The 18,674-nt window shown below is 47.6% G+C and overlaps 1 protein-coding gene across 3 annotated transcripts in view; it reads left to right on the plus strand.

Moving 5' to 3' along the window:
- Positions 1-18,674, plus strand: part of CABCOCO1 (ciliary associated calcium binding coiled-coil 1) — an 80,458-nt gene that overhangs the window by 26,634 nt on the left and 35,150 nt on the right. For 2 of the 3 annotated variants that reach the window (XM_039360012.1, XM_039360010.1), the window contains exons 6-8: positions 11,358-11,492; positions 12,868-13,001; positions 16,697-16,795. In XM_039360012.1, coding sequence (XP_039215946.1) covers positions 11,358-11,492; positions 12,868-12,930 — 198 coding nt within the window. In that variant the 3' untranslated portion in view covers positions 12,931-13,001; positions 16,697-16,795. The remainder of the gene's footprint in view (positions 1-11,357; positions 11,493-12,867; positions 13,002-16,696; positions 16,796-18,674) is intronic. The other variant, XM_039360013.1, reaches the window with a different exon arrangement.

The raw sequence follows: 18,674 nt of genomic DNA on the forward strand, positions 1-18,674 counted from the left end.
CTACCCTCGGGCTAGGATGATACAGCAGATTACAAGTAGCCCTCGACTGACGACGACAATTGGCAGCAGAATTTCTGTTACTAAGTGAAGTGAATCGTGTCCAGTGTGCAACTTTTTTTGCCATGGTTTTTAAGCGAATCACTGTAGCTGTTAAGTGAATCATGCAGTCATTAAGCGAATCCAACTTCCCCTACTGCAGGGGTAGGCCACCTTGGCTCTTTTATGACTCGTGGACTTCAACTCCCAGAATTCCTAAGCCAGCCATGCTGAGGGGAAAGGGAGAGGTTTCCATGCTGAGCCATGCCGGCTCAGGAATTCTGGGAATTGAAGTCCACGAGTCATAAAAGAGCCAAGGTGGCCTAGCCCTGGCCTAGATGCTCCCCTCATTCCACAGAAAATGCCTGTCAATTTTATGTCAATTTCACCCAGCTTGATCACTAGATGGAGACAAAGCAACCTCCCTTGCATTAGATTAGAAGGTTTAGAGGTGGCAATTGGGGGCCCACAGCTGCTCTGCTATCTCCTGCCCTTCAGGCCATTTGTCAGAATTATTGGGACATTTTGATGAAGATTGTGTGTAACTAGGATGATTTTATTTTGCATAGTGGTAAAGTTATGGGGCTGGGGATTTTTTAAGGCAAAGCGATCCAAAGAACGTGTCATAATAAACCCTGCTTGCCTGCCTCTCATTTAAATAACCCACATGAGGGTCTTAAAGAGGGCGGTGTAGAAAGGTGGAGGCAACTGTCACTTGTGCTATTTTCATGAAACCCCATCAAGCTGAAAAGTGGGAGAGTGTCAGACACAAATAACCAGGAACAAGAGTTAAGTTCAAAGCAACGAAGAGTTTATTATTGGTACCTGTACACAAGAATCTAGCCGACAAAGGATAAAATCTAAATTGGCCTAGATAAGGGTCAACGGAATTCAAGGGGGGATGGGAAATGGACTTGGGTCTCTTATGGCAATGTATTGACTGCAGACGGGTGACCCCTTCCATCTCAGCCTGCTCATCTCTGACAGAGAAGGAAACAAAATGTCTGCTTCTTAAAATTACCCATGTTTAATTGGCAACCTTTTGTGGGAGGTTCAAACATAGGTTGAAATCCACCTGCCATCAACATTCCCTTGGGAGCCAAGGATGGCTCTTCTAGCCGAGTTGCAGGTCAAGAGTGGTGGCTTTCCATAGTTCAGAGGTTTGGAGGTGTGCCAGACTCGGGCCTAAGCCCTGCTTCTCCACCCAGGGCTACGTGCAGGAGGGGAATTAGTTGCGGGAGAGACACATCAGTTGAATAATATATTTGCTGTCTGATTGCCCTGATGCGTCAAGGAAAATAAACCTCCAGGTCAGTTAGCTATTGCAGCTTTGTCATCTTGCTCATTCTGAATAAATACATTCCAAAACTTACCTTGCGTGGGGAGATAATTTGACCGCTCTGCCACCCTCAAAGCTTCTGATTCCTGGAGAAAGCCATCCAGAGCATTCATTTCAGGTCTGATGTGGCCGTAAGGCTTCCAAGCACCTTGCTGAAGAACATGGAAAGTGAAAGAAAATCTTTCCCCCTTTTCAAGAATGTATAATCATTGTTTTATTTATCCCCCTGTAATAACCTCGTAGCTCCGTGTTTGGCTGGAAGGGATATGTACTTCCTTGATGCAACCATCTGTTTATCCGAGGAGTGGAATTAGGGCAGAATAGCAAATGACATGGTGGGTTGTGGCTCCGCCATTGCTGTTGTGCGGATAGCTGCACCAGGAAGGTCATTTTCTGGATTCACTTTTCTTGCACGCTTTTTATTTCTTGTGGTGAAGTGGGCCGCAGGGAGAACATCCAGGAGTTGTGGAAGGAACAACGGGAGAAAGTGAAAGCGGCCATATTTCCTGGCCTGGCAGTAAAGTTGGAGAATTTTGTTGTTGTTAGTTGCGAAGTCATGTCCAACCCATCGCGACCCCACGGACAACGTTCCTCCAGGCCTTCCTGTCCTCTACCATCTTCTGGAGTCCATTTAAGCTCACGCCTCCTGCTTCAGTGACTCCATCCAGCTACCTTCTTCTCTGTTGTCCCCTTCTTCTGTTGCCCTCCATCTTTCCCAGCATTAGGCTCTTCTCCAGTGAGTCCTTCCTTCTCATTAGGTGGTCAATGTACTTGAGTTTCACCTTCAGGATCTGGCCTTCTAAAGAGCAGTCAGGGTTGATCTCCTCTAGGATGGAGTTTTCCAGATGTAGCTCCAGACAGGTACACCTCACAAGGGATTTCCTAACCCTGCCTGTCACCTGGGATAGGCTTATTTGTGAGGCAGATGCCTTGGGGGGAGCCCAGAAGAGCAGGTGACAGTTCCCCTTGCTCTAGCTCAGTGGGTTCTCAACCTTTTTAATGCTGCGACCCCCAACCGGTTATAAGTCGAGGACTACTCTCAACCGGTCGTAAGTCGAGGACTACTCAACTGGTGCAGCACCGTTTGCAGAATGGGACTTTTGGCGGGCTCAGCAGGGCAGAGACAGCCTGGACAATTCCTATTGGCTTTTGAAAGCAATAGAATTAGACTCTATTCAAGAGAGTCTATTCTATTGGCTTTCAAAAGCCAATAGAATAAAAGGGAGTAGCACAGCTAAGGAAAAGGGGGAAAAAATGGCGGACTGCGTTGTTTGACGACCCCCGTGAAATGGTCGTTCAGCCCCAAATGGGGTCCCGACCCACAGGTTGAGAACCACTGCTTAGCTGAAGTTTGGAGATACTTGAAAGTAAAGTGGAAGACTCCTCTGAATTGGACGGTTATGACATCAGTTGCCCAATTTTAGGAAGCTTCATGGTCTCCACCTGGATCAGAGACAAACTCAGCCAGGCGTAGTCTTCCCAGGAAAGTCCCTCTTTTTCCTCACAGGTGTCCACGGGACTCATTAACTGAGAGATGTGATGGAAGCTGCACTGGTTTTCTAGATATGAGCTTCAATCATGCTGTCTGCTTCCATCTTGACATTTTTTTTCCATGCTCCGTGAACATCCTTGATTGTCCTTCTCCATGACTTCATACGAACTAAGTTGGCACATGATGTCTTTTGGATTTTAAAGGACAGAGCGAAGGGCAACGAAACACTTATCAGAGTGGGGGCTTCTTGTGACTGGATGTATTCCGTAATTTTTTAAGGGAAGGAGAATCTGAGAGCTGCAAGGTACAAAAATGTCCTTCAAAATCCAGGGATAAAGTCTGGAAACAGCTAAAGTTTGAGACTTTCCCCATTGGTTGCAGGAGAGGGAAGTGCATATGAATAATTTTATTTTAGCAATTCAGAGGGTGAAAAATGGATGTCTCTCCAATCACCGCTCGTCGGTTTTCTGATAAAATGAATTTTGTAATTCCCCATTTTGATCAAAGTGGGCTGTGGCGCGGCTTTTATTTTTAACTTGGTGTTAATTAGAAATATGGAAATAGGTTGAAAGGCATTGCTCTTCACAGGCAAGGCATATTCACAACAAAGGTCTTCACACAATCATGTCTATTTTGGAAGGTTAAAAAAAACAACCAAAAAACCCAGAATTGCATATTCCTGCATTTGCTGATTTCTGGATTGGTGTATAGTCAGTAACTGAATTTGCAGCCTGGAGAAGGATGGTTGTTTTAACAGAAAGGGAGATGCTGTGTAGAAAAGGCCAAAGCACTTTGCCTGCCGTATCTGCTGTCACCCAGCATCTTATTACAGCCTTTATATCTTTCTGTTCAAACACACATTTAGCTAAAAAGCATAATATTTATAAAATAAACTCTAAGGTGCCGTTTCTGTAATTTTGAAGAATGTATGTCCTGCTACTTCTACTTTTAAGATCCTTGAGTTTATTTTCACAGATCAGTTTCTTTGAACTAAAGAGCTAGAACATTTTTCTGCTTATGCTGGGAAGGAACTGCCTTAGGGCGCCTTAGATCAGCAGTTCTCAACCTGTGGGTCGCGACCCCATTTGGGGTCGAACGACCATTTCACGGGGGTCGCCAACAATGCAGTCCACCATTTCCCCCCCCCCCTTTTCCTTAGCTGTGCTACTCCCTTTTATTCTATTGGCTTTTGAAAGCCAATAGAATAGACTCTCTTGAATAGGGTCTAATTCTATTTGTCTTTCAAAAGCCAATAGGAATTGTCCATGCTTCTCTCCCTGCTGAGCCCGCCAACAGTCCCATCTGCAAACGGTGCTGCAAGTTGTCTGCAGCGAAGGCGAGCGGTTTGGAAGTTTCCACCCCTCCCTGCTGAGCAACTACTAAAAATGGTATTAAAGAGGACCGGGTGGGAGATGGAGGCCGTCGGGCGCAGGAGGTTGCTTTGGTGCGTGCGGTCCCGGCGGGTGCCTTACCCTCCCTTGGGCTGGGCCACGGTGCCCAGCCGTTTCGGCCTGCCATCTCTGCCGCTTGCCATCTACGTCTACCGGCGCAGGGGGCGGCACCACGCATGCGCGTGCCTCTTCAACCAGGCAGGAAAGTGCCTCGACTTACAACCGGTTGGGGTATTCCTGACTTTACGATCGGTTGAGTAGTCCCGACTTATGACCGTTGGGGTTTGCGGCATTAAAAAGGTGAACCACTGCCTTAAGATGTTCTTGGTGAGGATCAGAAGAAGTTCAGAAAAAACTTTGGAAGGATTTCCACATTCCCCTGGGCCGTTCCGATGGGTAGCTACACTTCCAGGATCCCCTATCAGAGGCCAGCTGACTGGGGCAGGAATGGTGGCATCTGACCAAGGCCGTCGGACATCTTTAGTGCTGTTCCAGCCATGGTCGTGGGAGGATCCAGTTGCAGAATATGCCGGTTGAAAGAGTGTGATCATCTGTCAAGACATATCAAGCAGAAGGTGGGCTGTTAGTAATGACCCAATGTGGATTGAGCATCAAGGGGGAAAACTGAGACCCATCTTTGGGATTGGAAGGATAAATCTTGAGGGTAAGAAGATTCTTTAGTTGGACATTGGAGGAGGAGAAGACACAGTGCGAAAGGAACAGCCTTTAGGCAGAGGAAGGACCATTTCAAGCTACTTATCTTACTCTCATAGAAAGTACTGTCGCGTGGATGGTTTTTTATGTAGTACTTAAGGGTTAAATAGGGAGGGGAGGAAAAATATAAGCCATAGATTGAGCGGATGGCGAACATCCCTTAAAATGTATGCTGATACCCCACTAATGAAATTTTCACTTCATGATTCTTTGAATCTTTGGAAAACAAGATGCTACCAGCATACACAAACTTTTTGGGATTGTGAATACAGTTTCCCTAACTAACATACATGCAATGATATTTTGTTGCAGGGAGATTCCTTGTGCGAATCATTGTCTTTAGGAGACCGAAAACGAAATCCGTGTAATGTTAAATGGAGGAGCAACATAACTATGTACTAAATAATTCCATAAGCATATCTGTGTGGTCACAGGCTATTTTCAAGCTCTGTTTCATTGTGAAAAAGTTTCTAGCCCTCATTGTTTTGAAACCAAGCTTCAGAACACCACGGAGTCTATCAGAAGCAGAGAATTGGCCCAAGATATTCCATCTGGATTGGTGGGTGGGAGGCAAACATGGAACTGAATTGAAGAGCTAGTGAGAATTTAAAATTGCTTGGTATCCTCAGATTTTGGAGCAGATAACAATATTACATAACAATCTCTTAATAACTCATGAATTCATAGCACTTTACTGTACTCATCCTTTTGAATGAGCCCAGACGTGTCTGGATACTATTTTACATCTCCCAAACAGAAATTGTGTAGTTTGCATAGAGCTTGCAATATTGAGCAAGCGTGGCAAAAAAAACCTATCCTTATCCATACTAAATGATTTTGTTTATGTTCTCACTTCTAGAAATCAATGACTTTTTAAATAATCAGATTAAGCTTTTAACAGATTTTTCCGGAAATAAAAGGCACAAAGCGCAAGCAAGGAAAAACAAGTATGTAAAAAAAAAAATAGCCAAAAGATTCTTAGCGATGCTTTCTCTCTCCTTCCTTTCCAATCGTTTTCCCACCACTAACCTATGTTTTGTACATTGTAATTACTGCGATTATTTATTTGAACTCATTTCATCTGCTGCTTTGATTCCTACTCAGGTAGCTCTTTCTAGAGAATCCACTTCTGGCATCCCAGTTTGCTCAGCTTACAGATGGCCACCATCCTCTGCAAACAGCCTAGCTTCCATGGACGATGGAAGGTGTTGCCATTTCATTACAACTGGATACATGGGGGATTCTGAATAAATTAATGCACAAAGTTCTGAAGCACAGAAGGAATCCAATTCTCAGGGAGTTAAAAGCCAATCGAGTTTAATTTTAGCACATTGTTCTCAACCTGTGGTCCGGACCCCATTTGGGTCGAACAACCATTCACGGGGGTCTCCAAACAACGCAGTCCTCCATTTTTTCCGCTTTTCCTTAGCTTGCTAACTCCCTTTTTTCTATTTGCTTTGGAAGCCAATAGAATAGACTCTCTTGAATAGAGTCTAATTCTATTGGCTTTCAAAGCCAATAGGAATTGTCCAGGCTGTCTCTGCCTGCTGACCCGCCAAAGTCCCATTCGGCAAACGGTGCGGCACCAGTTGAGTAGTCCTCAACTTACGACCGGTTTGGGGTAGCGGCAATTAAAAAAGGTTGAAGAACCCTGATTTAAGCAAAAACAGACAAAGAAAACTTAATAAGATACAGGGCCTAGCTGGTTTCCTATTCTGCCCAAGCATCAGATTTCTAAACCATAAGGTTCTCTGCCTCATTCATCTGGATTTCCCTCCGATTTTAAAGGGAGCTTCTCCTGGGATTACGATGCTGCTGAAATGCTCACCTTGACTTTACAGACTCTGCTTGAGGGATCCTTCCGGTTTCCAAGGATCCGATCTTCTGCATCTTCGCTGGATTGACATTGAACGGCTCCTTTTACCCTGTTAGGTAGAAGTAGGCAACCTCGGCTTCTTTTATGACTCGTGACTTCAACTCCCAGAATTCCTGAGCCGGCACGGCGCAGCTTGGAACCTCTCTCCTTTCCCCTCAGCAGGGCTGGGCTCAGGATACCTGGGAGTTGAAGTCCACGAGTCCACTAAAAGAGCCAAGGCTGCCTACCTCGAGCCTAGTCCGCTTTATGACTGTGGACACTTCAACAACCCAGAATTCCTGAGCTGGCATGGCCTCAGCTTGGAAACCTCTTCCTTTCCCCCTCAGCTGCGGGCTCAGGGATTCTGGGAGTTGAAGTCCCGAGTCATAAAAGAGCCAAAGGTTGCCTCATTCCCTGCCGTGGTAGGCTGATTACAGCTTCTCTCTGGGGTCCCTTGCAAGTGTGCTCGAATGCAAGGCCGGACAAAGGCAACAGGGCAAAGGCTAACATTAGCTTTTGAGGGTGAAGAGGAACCAAGAAACCTCCTGATTCCCTGGGGAAGCTGTGGGTGCCGAAATCCCGAGATGGCTTCCACCCCTGAGGAATCCCAGGGATGGGAACTCATGGCTGTCCACAAAGCTTCTCCTGGAGTATAGAAATTTTGGAATTCGGGCAGCCAGTGACTAAAATATTCTCAAGCAAGGAAGCAAGTGATGGATGAAATTGCTTCGGAATATAGAGCTGTGGTCGTTGGGGGAGGAGGGGGACTTCACTCCCAGGATTCCCCAACCAGCCATGCCCTAACCCAGTGATGCAACCTTTTAGAGACGAGCGCCCAAACTGCAACCGCAAACCACTTATTTTATCGCAAAGGGCCAACACGCAATTTAATCTCAGAATACTGAGGTTTTAGTTTAGAAAAAAAAACAATTCACACACATTACATCTTTGTCTTCGAAGAAAAACACAATGACAAAGCTTTCAATGATACAAACAACTTTTTACTAAAGGTAAAAAGTTTGGCATTTGGCATGCTTTTGAACAATTAATGTGATTTTTTGCTGTTGTATGCATGCTGAAATTTTGTCTAACCAAGCTCATACTTTGTAAGTTTGGAGAGCAAACATGCAGCACTCAGGTCCTCTGTTAGTCTGTTTCTGGCATCAGATTTGATATAATTCAAACCTGAAAATAGCACGCTCACTCCGGAGGCTTGTTTTGTCTAGAAGGGGCTTGAGAAATGGCTTTTTTCCTGCAAAAACCTAGCAAAGAGCGGGCGCGCTTGCCCACCAGAGAGGGCTCTGAGTGCCCCTCTGGCACGTGTGCCATAGGTTCGCCAACACTGACCTACATCTGTTGTAAATCGTGTTCTTCAAACAGGGCAAGGGGTGAGTTGACTCACGCCCTTTAAACTTGCTGAGAATGAGAAGGTGGACTAGGTCAGTAGTGGCGAACCTATGGCACACATGCCAGAGGGGGCACTCGGAGCCTTTCTGGGGCATGCATGCCTCACTCTTTGGCTAAGGTTTTTGCAGGAAAAAGCCATTCTCAAGCCCCTTCCCTAGACAAAACAAAGCCTCCGGAGCGAGCATGCTGTTTCAGCTTTGAATTATATCAAATCTGAACCAGAAAACAGACTAAACAGAGGGACCGAGTGCTGCCTATGTTGCTCCAAACTACAAAGTATGAGCTTGGTTAGACAAATTATTAGCATGCATACAACAGCAAAAATCACATTAATTGTTCAAAAGCATGCCAAATGCCCAAAACTTTTTACCTTTCAGTAAAAAGTTTTCTATCATTGAAAGCTTTGTCATTGTTTTTTTTTTAAGACAAAAGATGTAATGTTATAGTTGTTTTTTTCTAAACTAAAAACCTCAGTATTCTGATTAAATTGCGTGTTGGCCCCTTTGCGATAAATAAGTGTATTTGCGGTTGCAGTTTGGGCGCTCGTGTCCTCTAAAAGGTTCCGCCATCACTGGTCTACAGTAGTGTCCACAATTGTGGAACCCTTTTTGGGAAAATGTATTTTGAGGTTTGATGGCTTAATAACACCACTTTTTTTGGGTAGTACCATCAAAATTATATATCAAATGGAAAGATAATTTAATCAAGAATGTAATGCAGCAAAGTTTGTTCACTATCTGTGCTCTATTCTATGAAAAGTTATAGCCAAATAACCAAAAAAGGAAGCACAACTTGCTTAGGTTAGATCTCAGGTAGCTTCCTTATCCGACTGTAGCCAATGAGCTTGAGCGTTTAGAGAGCCAATCGGTGTCATCTTGTTTTGGCAATGATCCAATCAGATCACAGTAGGATTCAGTGATTGATGTCCTTGTATTGAAGCCTGAGAGGAGGACATTGGTCAGTGTGTTTATGTGATGGCTATCAAGTTGGTGGGTTTTTGAGTTCTTTCATTGAGTGAGCTTGTAAAAAAACGTAATAAAATTGAAGTCCATGGTGGCAAAGAGTTGACTGGTCGCGCCAGAAAGCGATGTTAAAATAGTATTATAAGTGAAAAGGCTACAGTTATAAAGAATGATAAGAAAAAATGGGTGGGAACTTAACCAAAAGGTGGCATTTCTACTGTACACTTTTCCCAAAAGGTTTTCCACAATTTGGCCACTACTGTTAGGCTACGTATCTGCAGGGAAATTTGCTAAATGGGCCTTCTTCTGGAGCTGTGTGGATAGCTTCTTTCTTGCAGAAGGAGATTTGCAGAATCAACTGATCCAGCATCAAGTTCTCTTATGCTTGAAATGGGAAATGGGTTGACAATGGCCAAGAGGCGGGGAAAAGCATTCAGCAAACGATGGTGGGGTGGGTCCTGCGTCTCAGCCATTCAAGAAATTGCAGGATTGGATTTCCTTATCATGTTAGTATATGTGAGCTTCGTTCGCTCCAAGCCCCTCCCGTGCTGAACAAACAATAAGTTCTCTTTGGGGGAGGGGGGGGGAACGAGTAACTTTAAGAAATAAAATCAGGATTGTAACGCTGACCTGGTCTCCTCGGTTTAAATAGTTTTCACGATATAATCAATGGTAAATGGTGTCTGAGGTTTTGTTTTAAAGGAAATACACGCCTTAATTGTACTGCTTAAAGACAATATTGCATCAGAAAGATTCATTTAAATACTTTTGGCTCCAGGCTTCACATTCATTCATGGCTGATTTTTTCTCTGGACTTGTTTCGAATGCCGAAAACATAAAAAAAAAAAATCATCCCTTGCTGGATCACACATGCGTCCCAAAGCTTTACTTTTATTCAGAAATCTCCTCTGCCAACAAACTCGCTTCCTCTTTATTGTATGTGTAAGTTGCACTACGCCACATTTACGTGCCTGAAATGTGGCAGAGATTAACAAAAGGCGCCAGTTTTTCCGGGATAAATAGTCATTCGAACGAGGGAGCTGATGGAGGAGACCGACAGCGCGAGAAAACTCCGTGCACAGACTCGTTGCAACCCACCGATCTGTGTAAAGGCCGCATGCGGAACGGCACATACAAACGGTTTTTGGGACCACATGGCTGGCCTGTCCTGAGTGGGCAACTGAATTCAGCTGCCGAGCCCCCCAATTGAGAAAGCTATGGGAACAAGCACACTTGGGGGGCAGGCACTTGGAAACCCCGCAAGAGATAACAGCAATGATGGACCGTCTTGTGCTTAAAGAAAGATGGATGCTGCTGGGTGAATTTATCACACATGTTTCCTTCTTTGCCTTCCAACAAAGGTCCTCCACTTTACCATAAGTATGAATGTTGCGTTTGTTTTATTTTTGAGACACAACACACGGTTGAACCTAAGTCCTCTTTGCTTTATAATGATGATGATGATGATAATGTTGGAAGGACTGGAAGGTCATCTAGTCCAACCCCCTGCTCAGGCAGGAACCTTATACTCATTTCAGACAAATGGCCTGTCAGTCTCTTCTTAAAACTTCCATTGTTGGGGAGCAATTCACCGCTTCTGGAGGCAGTTGTTCCATTGGTTAATGTTTTCGACTGTCAGGAAGTTTTCTCTCCTTAGTTTATAGTTCTTCTCTCCTTGTAGTTTCCTCCGTTGCTTCTTGACGCTCCTCAGGCTCCTTGAGAATAAGCTGCTCCCTCTTCTTTGGGCAGCCCTGAGATACTGAAGGCTGCTATCCTGTCCCCCCCAGATCTCCATTATAACTTTGTCATACCCAATTCCAAGCAACCGTTCCTTGTATGTTTTAAGCCTCCATTTGCCCCTTAAGGCGCCACAGGCTCGGTTTTGCTAGATCGCCCAGAGAGAAGATTGGATCCCTCTGACGTCTCCACTGTCCCTTTTACCAGCCATGGTGGTTAAACGAATCCAGCTTCCCTCTGACAAAAAGTTGTCACCCAACCTGGGGAGCAGATCTGAGAAGGACCTTCCAGCCCTTGAGAGAATAACAGAGAAGAGCCCGAGCCTTTGACTTCATTTCTGAAAAAAAGCGATCAGGCAAATGATAGCATTGCCCTTCCTTATAACCACTCCTGCGTTTTTCTCCCGTTTTGTTCTTCTTAACAGAAAGTGGTAGAGCTCGTCATCCCGCACAGACCCCCTTGCCTGCCACCCTTGGAAGAAGGCTTACCCATGACAATCTACTCCAACTACGTAGCTCTGACTCCAGGGGATGAGGAGAGGAGGAAGAGGAGGCGACCAGGTAAGCGGCAGGTTCTGGAAGGAAGGAACAAAATGTCAAAAAATGCCGTCTTGCCTTTCGAGCACTTTCATTCCTGGCTTGTGGTCCCAGCAGACAGGTTTGGCGGCCTTAAACTGAGAGGTTGCCTAATTCTTCCCCTTCCCCCGTGAAGCTTTGCGGCCCTCTGAGCCAAAGAGGTCCTTGCCCAAGCCTGGGCATCTCTCAGCCCGAAGATATGCCCCTTGGGATCCTTGCATCCCTCACTCCATTCACAGATGCATTCTCATCTCCCCCCCTCCTCTCTCTCCCTCTCTCCTTTCTTACCTATCTCTCTCTCTCTTCTCTCTCTCCCTCTCTCTTTCCCTCTCTCTCCCTCGCCTCCCTCTCTTCTCTCTCTCCTTTCGCCCTCTTCTCTCTCCGTCTCTCTCCCTCTCTTCCTCTCTCTACCTCTCTCCCTCTCTTCTCTCCTCCCTCTCTCCTCCCTCTCTCCTCTCTTCCTCTCTCTCTCCCTTTCTCTCCCGCTCTTCTCTCTCTCCCTCTCTCTCCCTCTTCTCTCTCCCTCTCGTCCCTCTCTTGTTTTCCCCTCTCTCTCCTCTCTCCCTCTCCTCTCTTCTTCTCTCTCTCTCCCCTCCCTTCTCTCTCTCACTCTCCACTCTCCCTCTCTCTCCCTCCTCTCTTCTTCTCTCTCTCTCCTTTTTCTCCCCCTCTCTCACCTCTCCAAAAGAGTCTCTCCAACCCTCTCTCCCTCCTCTCTAATATCTCCCTCCCTCTCTTCCCCCTCTTTCCCCCCTCTCTCTCTCCCTCTCTATCTCTCTCCTTCTCTTTCTCTCTCTCTCCCTCTCTCTCCCCCTCTCCCTCTCTCTCTCCCTCCCTCTCTCTCCCTCTCTTCCTCTCTCTCCCTCTCTCCCTCTCTTCTTCTCTCTCCCTCCTTCTCTCTTCCTCTCTCTATCTCTCTCTCCCTCTCTCCCCCTCTCCCTCTCTCTCTCTCCCTCCCTCTCTCTCCCTCTCTTCCTCTCTCTCCCTCTCTCTTCTTCTCTCTCCCTCCTTCTCTCTTCCTCTCTCTATCTCTCCCTCCCCCTCTCTCTCTCTCTCTCTCAAACACACACACACACACACACAGAGAGCCCTGATCTTTCCTGCTTCTGCCAAAGACTGGACTAAGGCAGGGAATTTGAGAGGATTTCCTACCATGAGTGACAGCAGCAACCCTATCAGCCATTCCCTCTTGTCCTGCTAAAGAAGGCTGAGCATCTCGGTGGGGAAAAGTTGGGGGTCTTCAGCTTCCCTTTTCTGTGGCTGGAGGAGGGGGGACACGAGCGGCTCCATCTGCTCTAGCCGGCCATTCACCCTTGTGACAAGACGGTTCGCTCGGCAAGCAATTGCCTGCCCTCTTTTAGGAACCAGAAAGCATTCCTGCAGAAAAGCCAGCTGAAGAACAAGGGACTGTGGATCCTTTGATGGGCTACACCGTGGAGGACATTCGCTCGGTTCTGGGCCAGCTCACCAACGACTTCATCAGCAACATCCAGGTAGGGTTACAAAGAAGCTCAGCTTGACTTTGTTCTGCTTTCATGCTGTGCCCCACAATGGGATGGATCCCTTTGCTAGGGCAAACTGAACATGGTCGACCACAACAGAGGCTGGTGTGCTGCTCTTCCCAAACATGAGTTTCGTTACCCCAGACCAGGGGTAGGCAACCTTGGCTCTTTTATGACTCGTGGACTTCAGCGCCCAGAATTCCTGAGCCAGCATGGCTCAGCTTGGAAACCACTCCCTTTCTCCTCAGCATGGCTGGCTCAGGAATTCTGGGAGTTGAAGTCCACTAGTCATAAAAGAGCTGAGGTGGCCTACCCCTGTGGTAGGCCCATCATTGGTGAGGTCCTTGAGCTAATTCAGCTCTCTGTGCATTGCCCCTGGACCGCCTGTTTCTACAGACCCTTGATCGTCAACCACAACTCCTTGCCCACCATCTGGGGCAGGGGTAGGCCACCTTGGCTCTTTTATGACTTGTGGACTTCAACTCCCAGAATTCCTCAGCCGGCATGGCTCAGCTTGGAAACCTTTCCCTTTCTCCTCAGCATGGCTGGCTCAGGAATTCTGGGAATTGAAGTCCACGAGTCATAAAAGAGCCAAGGTTGCCTACCCCTGCCCCAGACCATATGGGGAAATGCCTGTGAAGCGGCAGCAGCATGGAAGCCCTCTCCGATGCAGCTTCGTATGCAGTCGAGGCAGCAAAGGAGCCTTTTGCGGATCATTCCTTCCTCTGAGCCAGCAGAGGGGACAGCCCCAATGGGAAAGTACAGAAAGTGGGGTGAAGCAGAGGGTCTCCCCTAACTTCTCGCTCCATCTGCAGTGCTCTGAAGCCAGAGTCCTTGCCTAGGGACTCCCCACCAGTAAGCAGTTTGAGCGAAGATCACTTCCATTCAATTAAAGCAGTGGTTCTCAACCTTTTTAATGCTGCGACCCCCAACCGGTTGTAAGTCGAGGACTACTCAACCGGTCGTAAGTCGAGGACTGCTCAACTGGTGCAGCACCGTTTGCAGAATGGGACTTTTGGCGGGCTCAGCAGGGCAGAGACAGCCTGGACAATTCCTATTGGCTTTTGAAAGCCAATAGAATTAGACTCTATTCAAGAGAGTCTATTCTATTGGCTTTCAAAAGCCAATAGAATAAAAGGGAGTAGCACAGCTAAGGAAAAGGGGGAAAAAATGGCGGACTGCGTTGTTTGGCGACCCCCGTGAAATGGTCGTTCGACCCCAAATGGGGTCCCCACCCACAGGTTGAGAACCACTGAATTAAAGTTTCATGTTTGCAGATTTTGGCTGTTCTGATACCTATTGTGGATTATATCTGGAAATCCATGTGGAATGACCTGGTAACAACCCCATGAAAATACCACTTCCGGCCGGGAAGGAATGCCGGTTTAGTTCCCTTTTTTTTTTTTTTTTTTTACTGTGCCTTTTATTGCAAATTGAGCTGTTGAACAATAAAAAAAAGAAATGAGAAGAAAGATGAAACAAGAAAAAGTCGTGCTGAAAAGCCTTTTTGCACTCGGGAGAGCTGAAATGTTTAAGAGTGATTAAACGGGGGCACTAAAGAATCCTGGGAAAGTTTACGTTCCGCGCGAGGGTCGCCCTCGTCTTTGCTAAACCTGCCACGACGGACGGACAGATGCCTTCCCTTGCAGTTTCTCGTATTTTCCATTTGTAAATTCCGTTTAGCCTATTCCCACACAGAAGTTCAAGAATATTTGCTAAGCTTACAGTACAATTTGTGGGCTTGTGCACATTCCTCCAAAGCAGCGGTTCTCAACCTTTTTAATGCCGCGACCCCCAACCGGTCGTAAGTCGAGGACTACTCAACCGGTCGTAAGTCGAGGACTACTCAACGGGTGCAGCACTGTTTGCAGACTGGGACTTTTGGCGGGCTCAGCAGGGCAGAGACAGCCTGGACAATCCCTATTGGCTTTTGAAAGCCAATAGAATTAAACTCTATTCAAGAGAGTCTATTCTATTGGCTTTCAAAAGCCAATAGAATAAAAGGGAGTAGCACAGCTAAGGAAAAGGGGGGGAAAATGGCGGACTGCGTTGTTTGGCGACCCCCGTGAAATGGTCGTTCGACCCCAAATGGGGTCCCCACCCACAGGTTGAGAACCACTGCTCCAAAGGAAACGTGAAGTTGTTCATCGTTTTCCTTAATGGGCGTGCTTTTTGCAGGTTTCCTCCGCCTTTGAATTAGGCAGCTGTGTAACTCCTGGCAGAGACGGAGGGATTCCGGAAGGCAGCCAGGTGTCCGGATAGTGTGCAAGTGGGGAGCTGGAGAGCCCCCTTTCCTGAGGCCAAAAGCCACTTTCTCCCCACCCCAGATGCCCTCTCTGCCTGCACAGCCCTAGGCTACGGAGCTTGGGGAAACCCAGCCTGTTAGCTTGGTTGACCCATCTGTGAACATCCGCAGCAAAATTTTTGTATTCTGATTCTTCTTTCTAGGATGTTTACTAGCAATTAAGCTTTAGTTAAAAGAGACCGGCACTTAAGTCGCTTTTTTCCCCTGGAGTTTCGTTTCACTTCCAGTTGGGTCTTCAGAATGCCATAGTTTTTTTTTTTCCCCTCCACAAAACGAAACTCCACAGCAAAGGAAAGAGAACACAGTTAACCTGTAGTACAGACATGTCAAACACAAGGCCCGGGGGCCAGATGCGGCCCGCGAAGTGGTTTCATGCGGCCCACGAAGCCATCCTGGAAACAGTGAGGGAACGGCCCCCGCTGCCTTGGCCCTGGCCCAGACCAGCCGGGAGCCAATGTACAATTTTGTGATGGTCATCTTGGCACTTGCCCTGGTGGACCATGCGAGGAACCAGCCCCTGCCACGTCAGCCCTGCCCCCTGGGTGCATGCTAGGGAGGTGTCACCCTTTGTGAGGAATGAAGAAATGGACCATGCCTTGGCGCTTGCCCCGGTCCCAGCCCCTTCTGCCAGAGACCCTCAGATCTGTCCCACTCCTGCCCAGGCCCCCACAGGCACCCTTGATGTAGAGCTGGCCATGCCCACCCAGTAGGCCACACCCACTCCATCCACGCCCACCCAGTAGGCCGTACCCACCCTGGCCACACCCACCCAGCCTCCCCGAGGGCAACCGCAATGCTGATACAGCCCTCAATGAAATTGAGTTTGACACCCCTGCTGTAGTATATTGAACAATATCAGCCTTCCCAGCTTGTGACTTCAGACCTACTGGAGCGAGGCTCTGGCAACTGTGTGCTGGGCAAGGAAGACAGGAATTTTATCCAACATATCTGTACAATCTCCATTTTAGGAAGGTCAGGCCATCTGCCTCACACACACACACACACACACACACACACACACACACACACACACCCTCCCAGGAAGATGACCCATGTTCTGCAAGCACAGGTTGAGTTGTTCAAACACCGGGAAGCTGGGAGGCATTTGCGCTCCTGGAGTTCAAAGAGAGCTGAGCCTACTCAGGGTTGGGGCAAAGGAAGCTTGGATGGCTGCAGAAGAAGAGAATTGATGGGGTGGCTGTCCTGCCCCACTGAAGCTGCAGGGTTTTTATAGCCTCGCCCTTCTTCCAAAGAGGGAGAGCAACCTGTGGGCTAACCAAGGCCAGCTAACACCATACGGTCAGTAGTATGTTTTGGATGTAATGCGAGCGAGATAAAAGAGACCGAAGATTACAGAGTTGATAAACCTTCTTCTTCATAGTCTGAGATCTACGAGAAGCTCCAAGTGCAAGAAGACACTTATTCAGCAAGAATAGAGAAGCTGAAGAAAGCCTGAAGCCGTCAGAACAGTGGACCGAAGGTAGGATTTTACACAGAGCAATCCTTTGGATTTTGTTGGTAAAGGAAGCAGTGGTGGGCTTCAGTCGGTTCGCACCACTTCGGCAGAACCAGGAGCTAATTTTTTGTGGCCCAGGCCCAGAATGGACTTCTGGAAGTGGCATTCACATAGAGAACGGTTGTTTGTATATTTGAATCCCACCACTGAAGGGAAGCATAATTTAGGCAGGACACCCACCCCCCACACAACTGGGAATCGATCCATTTTCTCCCTCTAGAGCTGGACTGGATAGCAAGATCTTGAAAGCTAGAGAGCCGTGAGCTCTCCTTTAAAACAATCCCTAATTTTCATACCTCTTTTCTAAGCTAATCTATATCAGATCTGTGATGGTCAGAGTATATAGCTATCTTAGGAATTAAGAACTGTACCCATAAGGGATAGCTTTCTGGGTAATGTAGTTTAAGTTACCTGGTCATATCTGTGATTGGAATGGCCACTGGGAGGGACTTCTGATTAGGTACCGGATTTCCTGGCTATGTGCCAGCCAGCGAGGTCTTTATGAATTCCAGCTACGAGATCTGTTTGCTTGGATCTTTTTTTTAACCTACCTGTTGGGTCCAGATTATGACCTGTATTTCAGAAGAATCTCTACAGCAGACATGTCAAACACAAGGCCCGGGGGCCGGATGTGGCCCGCGAAGCCATCCTGGAAACAGTGAGGGAACGGCCCCTGCTGCCTTGGCCCTGGCCCAGGCCGGCCGGGAGCCAATGTACAATTTTGTGATGGTCATCTTGGCACTTGCCCTGGTGGACCATGCCTTGGTGCTTGCCCCGGTCCCACCCCCTTCTGCCAGAGACCCTCAAATCTGTCCCACTCCTGCCCAGGCCCCCACAAGCACCCTTGACGCGAATGATGTAGAACTGGTCACGCCCACCCAGTAGGCCACACCCATTCCATCCACGCCCACCCAGTAGGCCGCACCCACCCTGGCCACACCCACCTGCCCCCCCAAGGGCAACCGCAATGCTGATGCAGCCCTCAGTGAAATTGAGTTTGACACCCCTGCTCTGCCCCCCCCGTATAACCGCAATGCTGATGCAGCCCTCAGTGAAATTGAGTTTGACACCCCTGCTCTGCATACCGTATATTCCGGAGTATAGGGTGACCTGGTGTATAAGACGACTCCTGCCCAGGCCCCCACAAGCACCCTTGACGCGAATGATGTAGAACTGGTCACGCCCACCCAGTAGGCCACACCCATTCCATCCACGCCCACCCAGTAGGCCGCACCCACCCTGGCCACACCCACCTGCCCCCCCAAGGGCAACCGCAATGCTGATGCAGCCCTCAGTGAAATTGAGTTTGACACCCCTGCTCTGCATACCGTATATTCCGGAGTATAGGGTGACCTGGTGTATAAGACGACCCCTGAGTTCGACGCCGGGTCGCAAGACAATCGACGCCAAGTCGCAAGACAATCAACGTCAAGTCGCAAGACAATCAACGTCAAGTCGCAAGACGATCGACGCTGAGTTGCATGCCTAGAAAGTCATCTTATACGCTGGAAACTACGTTATTTCTGGCATATAAGACGATCGACGCCAAGTCGCATGCCTAGAAAGTCGTCTTATACGCCAGAAACTACCTTATTTCCAATATATAAGACGACTCGGCGTATAAGACGACCCCCGAGTTCGGAGGCTGTTTCAATGCTCTCAAAAATCGTCTTATACGCCGGAACATACGGTAACTGTAAGTTAATGTGTGGAGAATGCCTGGTGAATTAAAGTAATCTGCATGAAGCCTTTCCATGGAGTTCATCTGCCTGTATCAAGTAATATCTATCCTTGCTGGATACAGAACAACATCTGTGAAGCTTCTCCTTCAATGTAGGTTGGT

The sequence above is a fragment of the Crotalus tigris genome, unplaced genomic scaffold, assembly GCF_016545835.1.
Source record: "Crotalus tigris isolate CLP2741 ecotype Arizona unplaced genomic scaffold, ASM1654583v1 scf7180000019147.1630427, whole genome shotgun sequence".
NCBI lineage: Eukaryota > Metazoa > Chordata > Lepidosauria > Squamata > Viperidae > Crotalus > Crotalus tigris.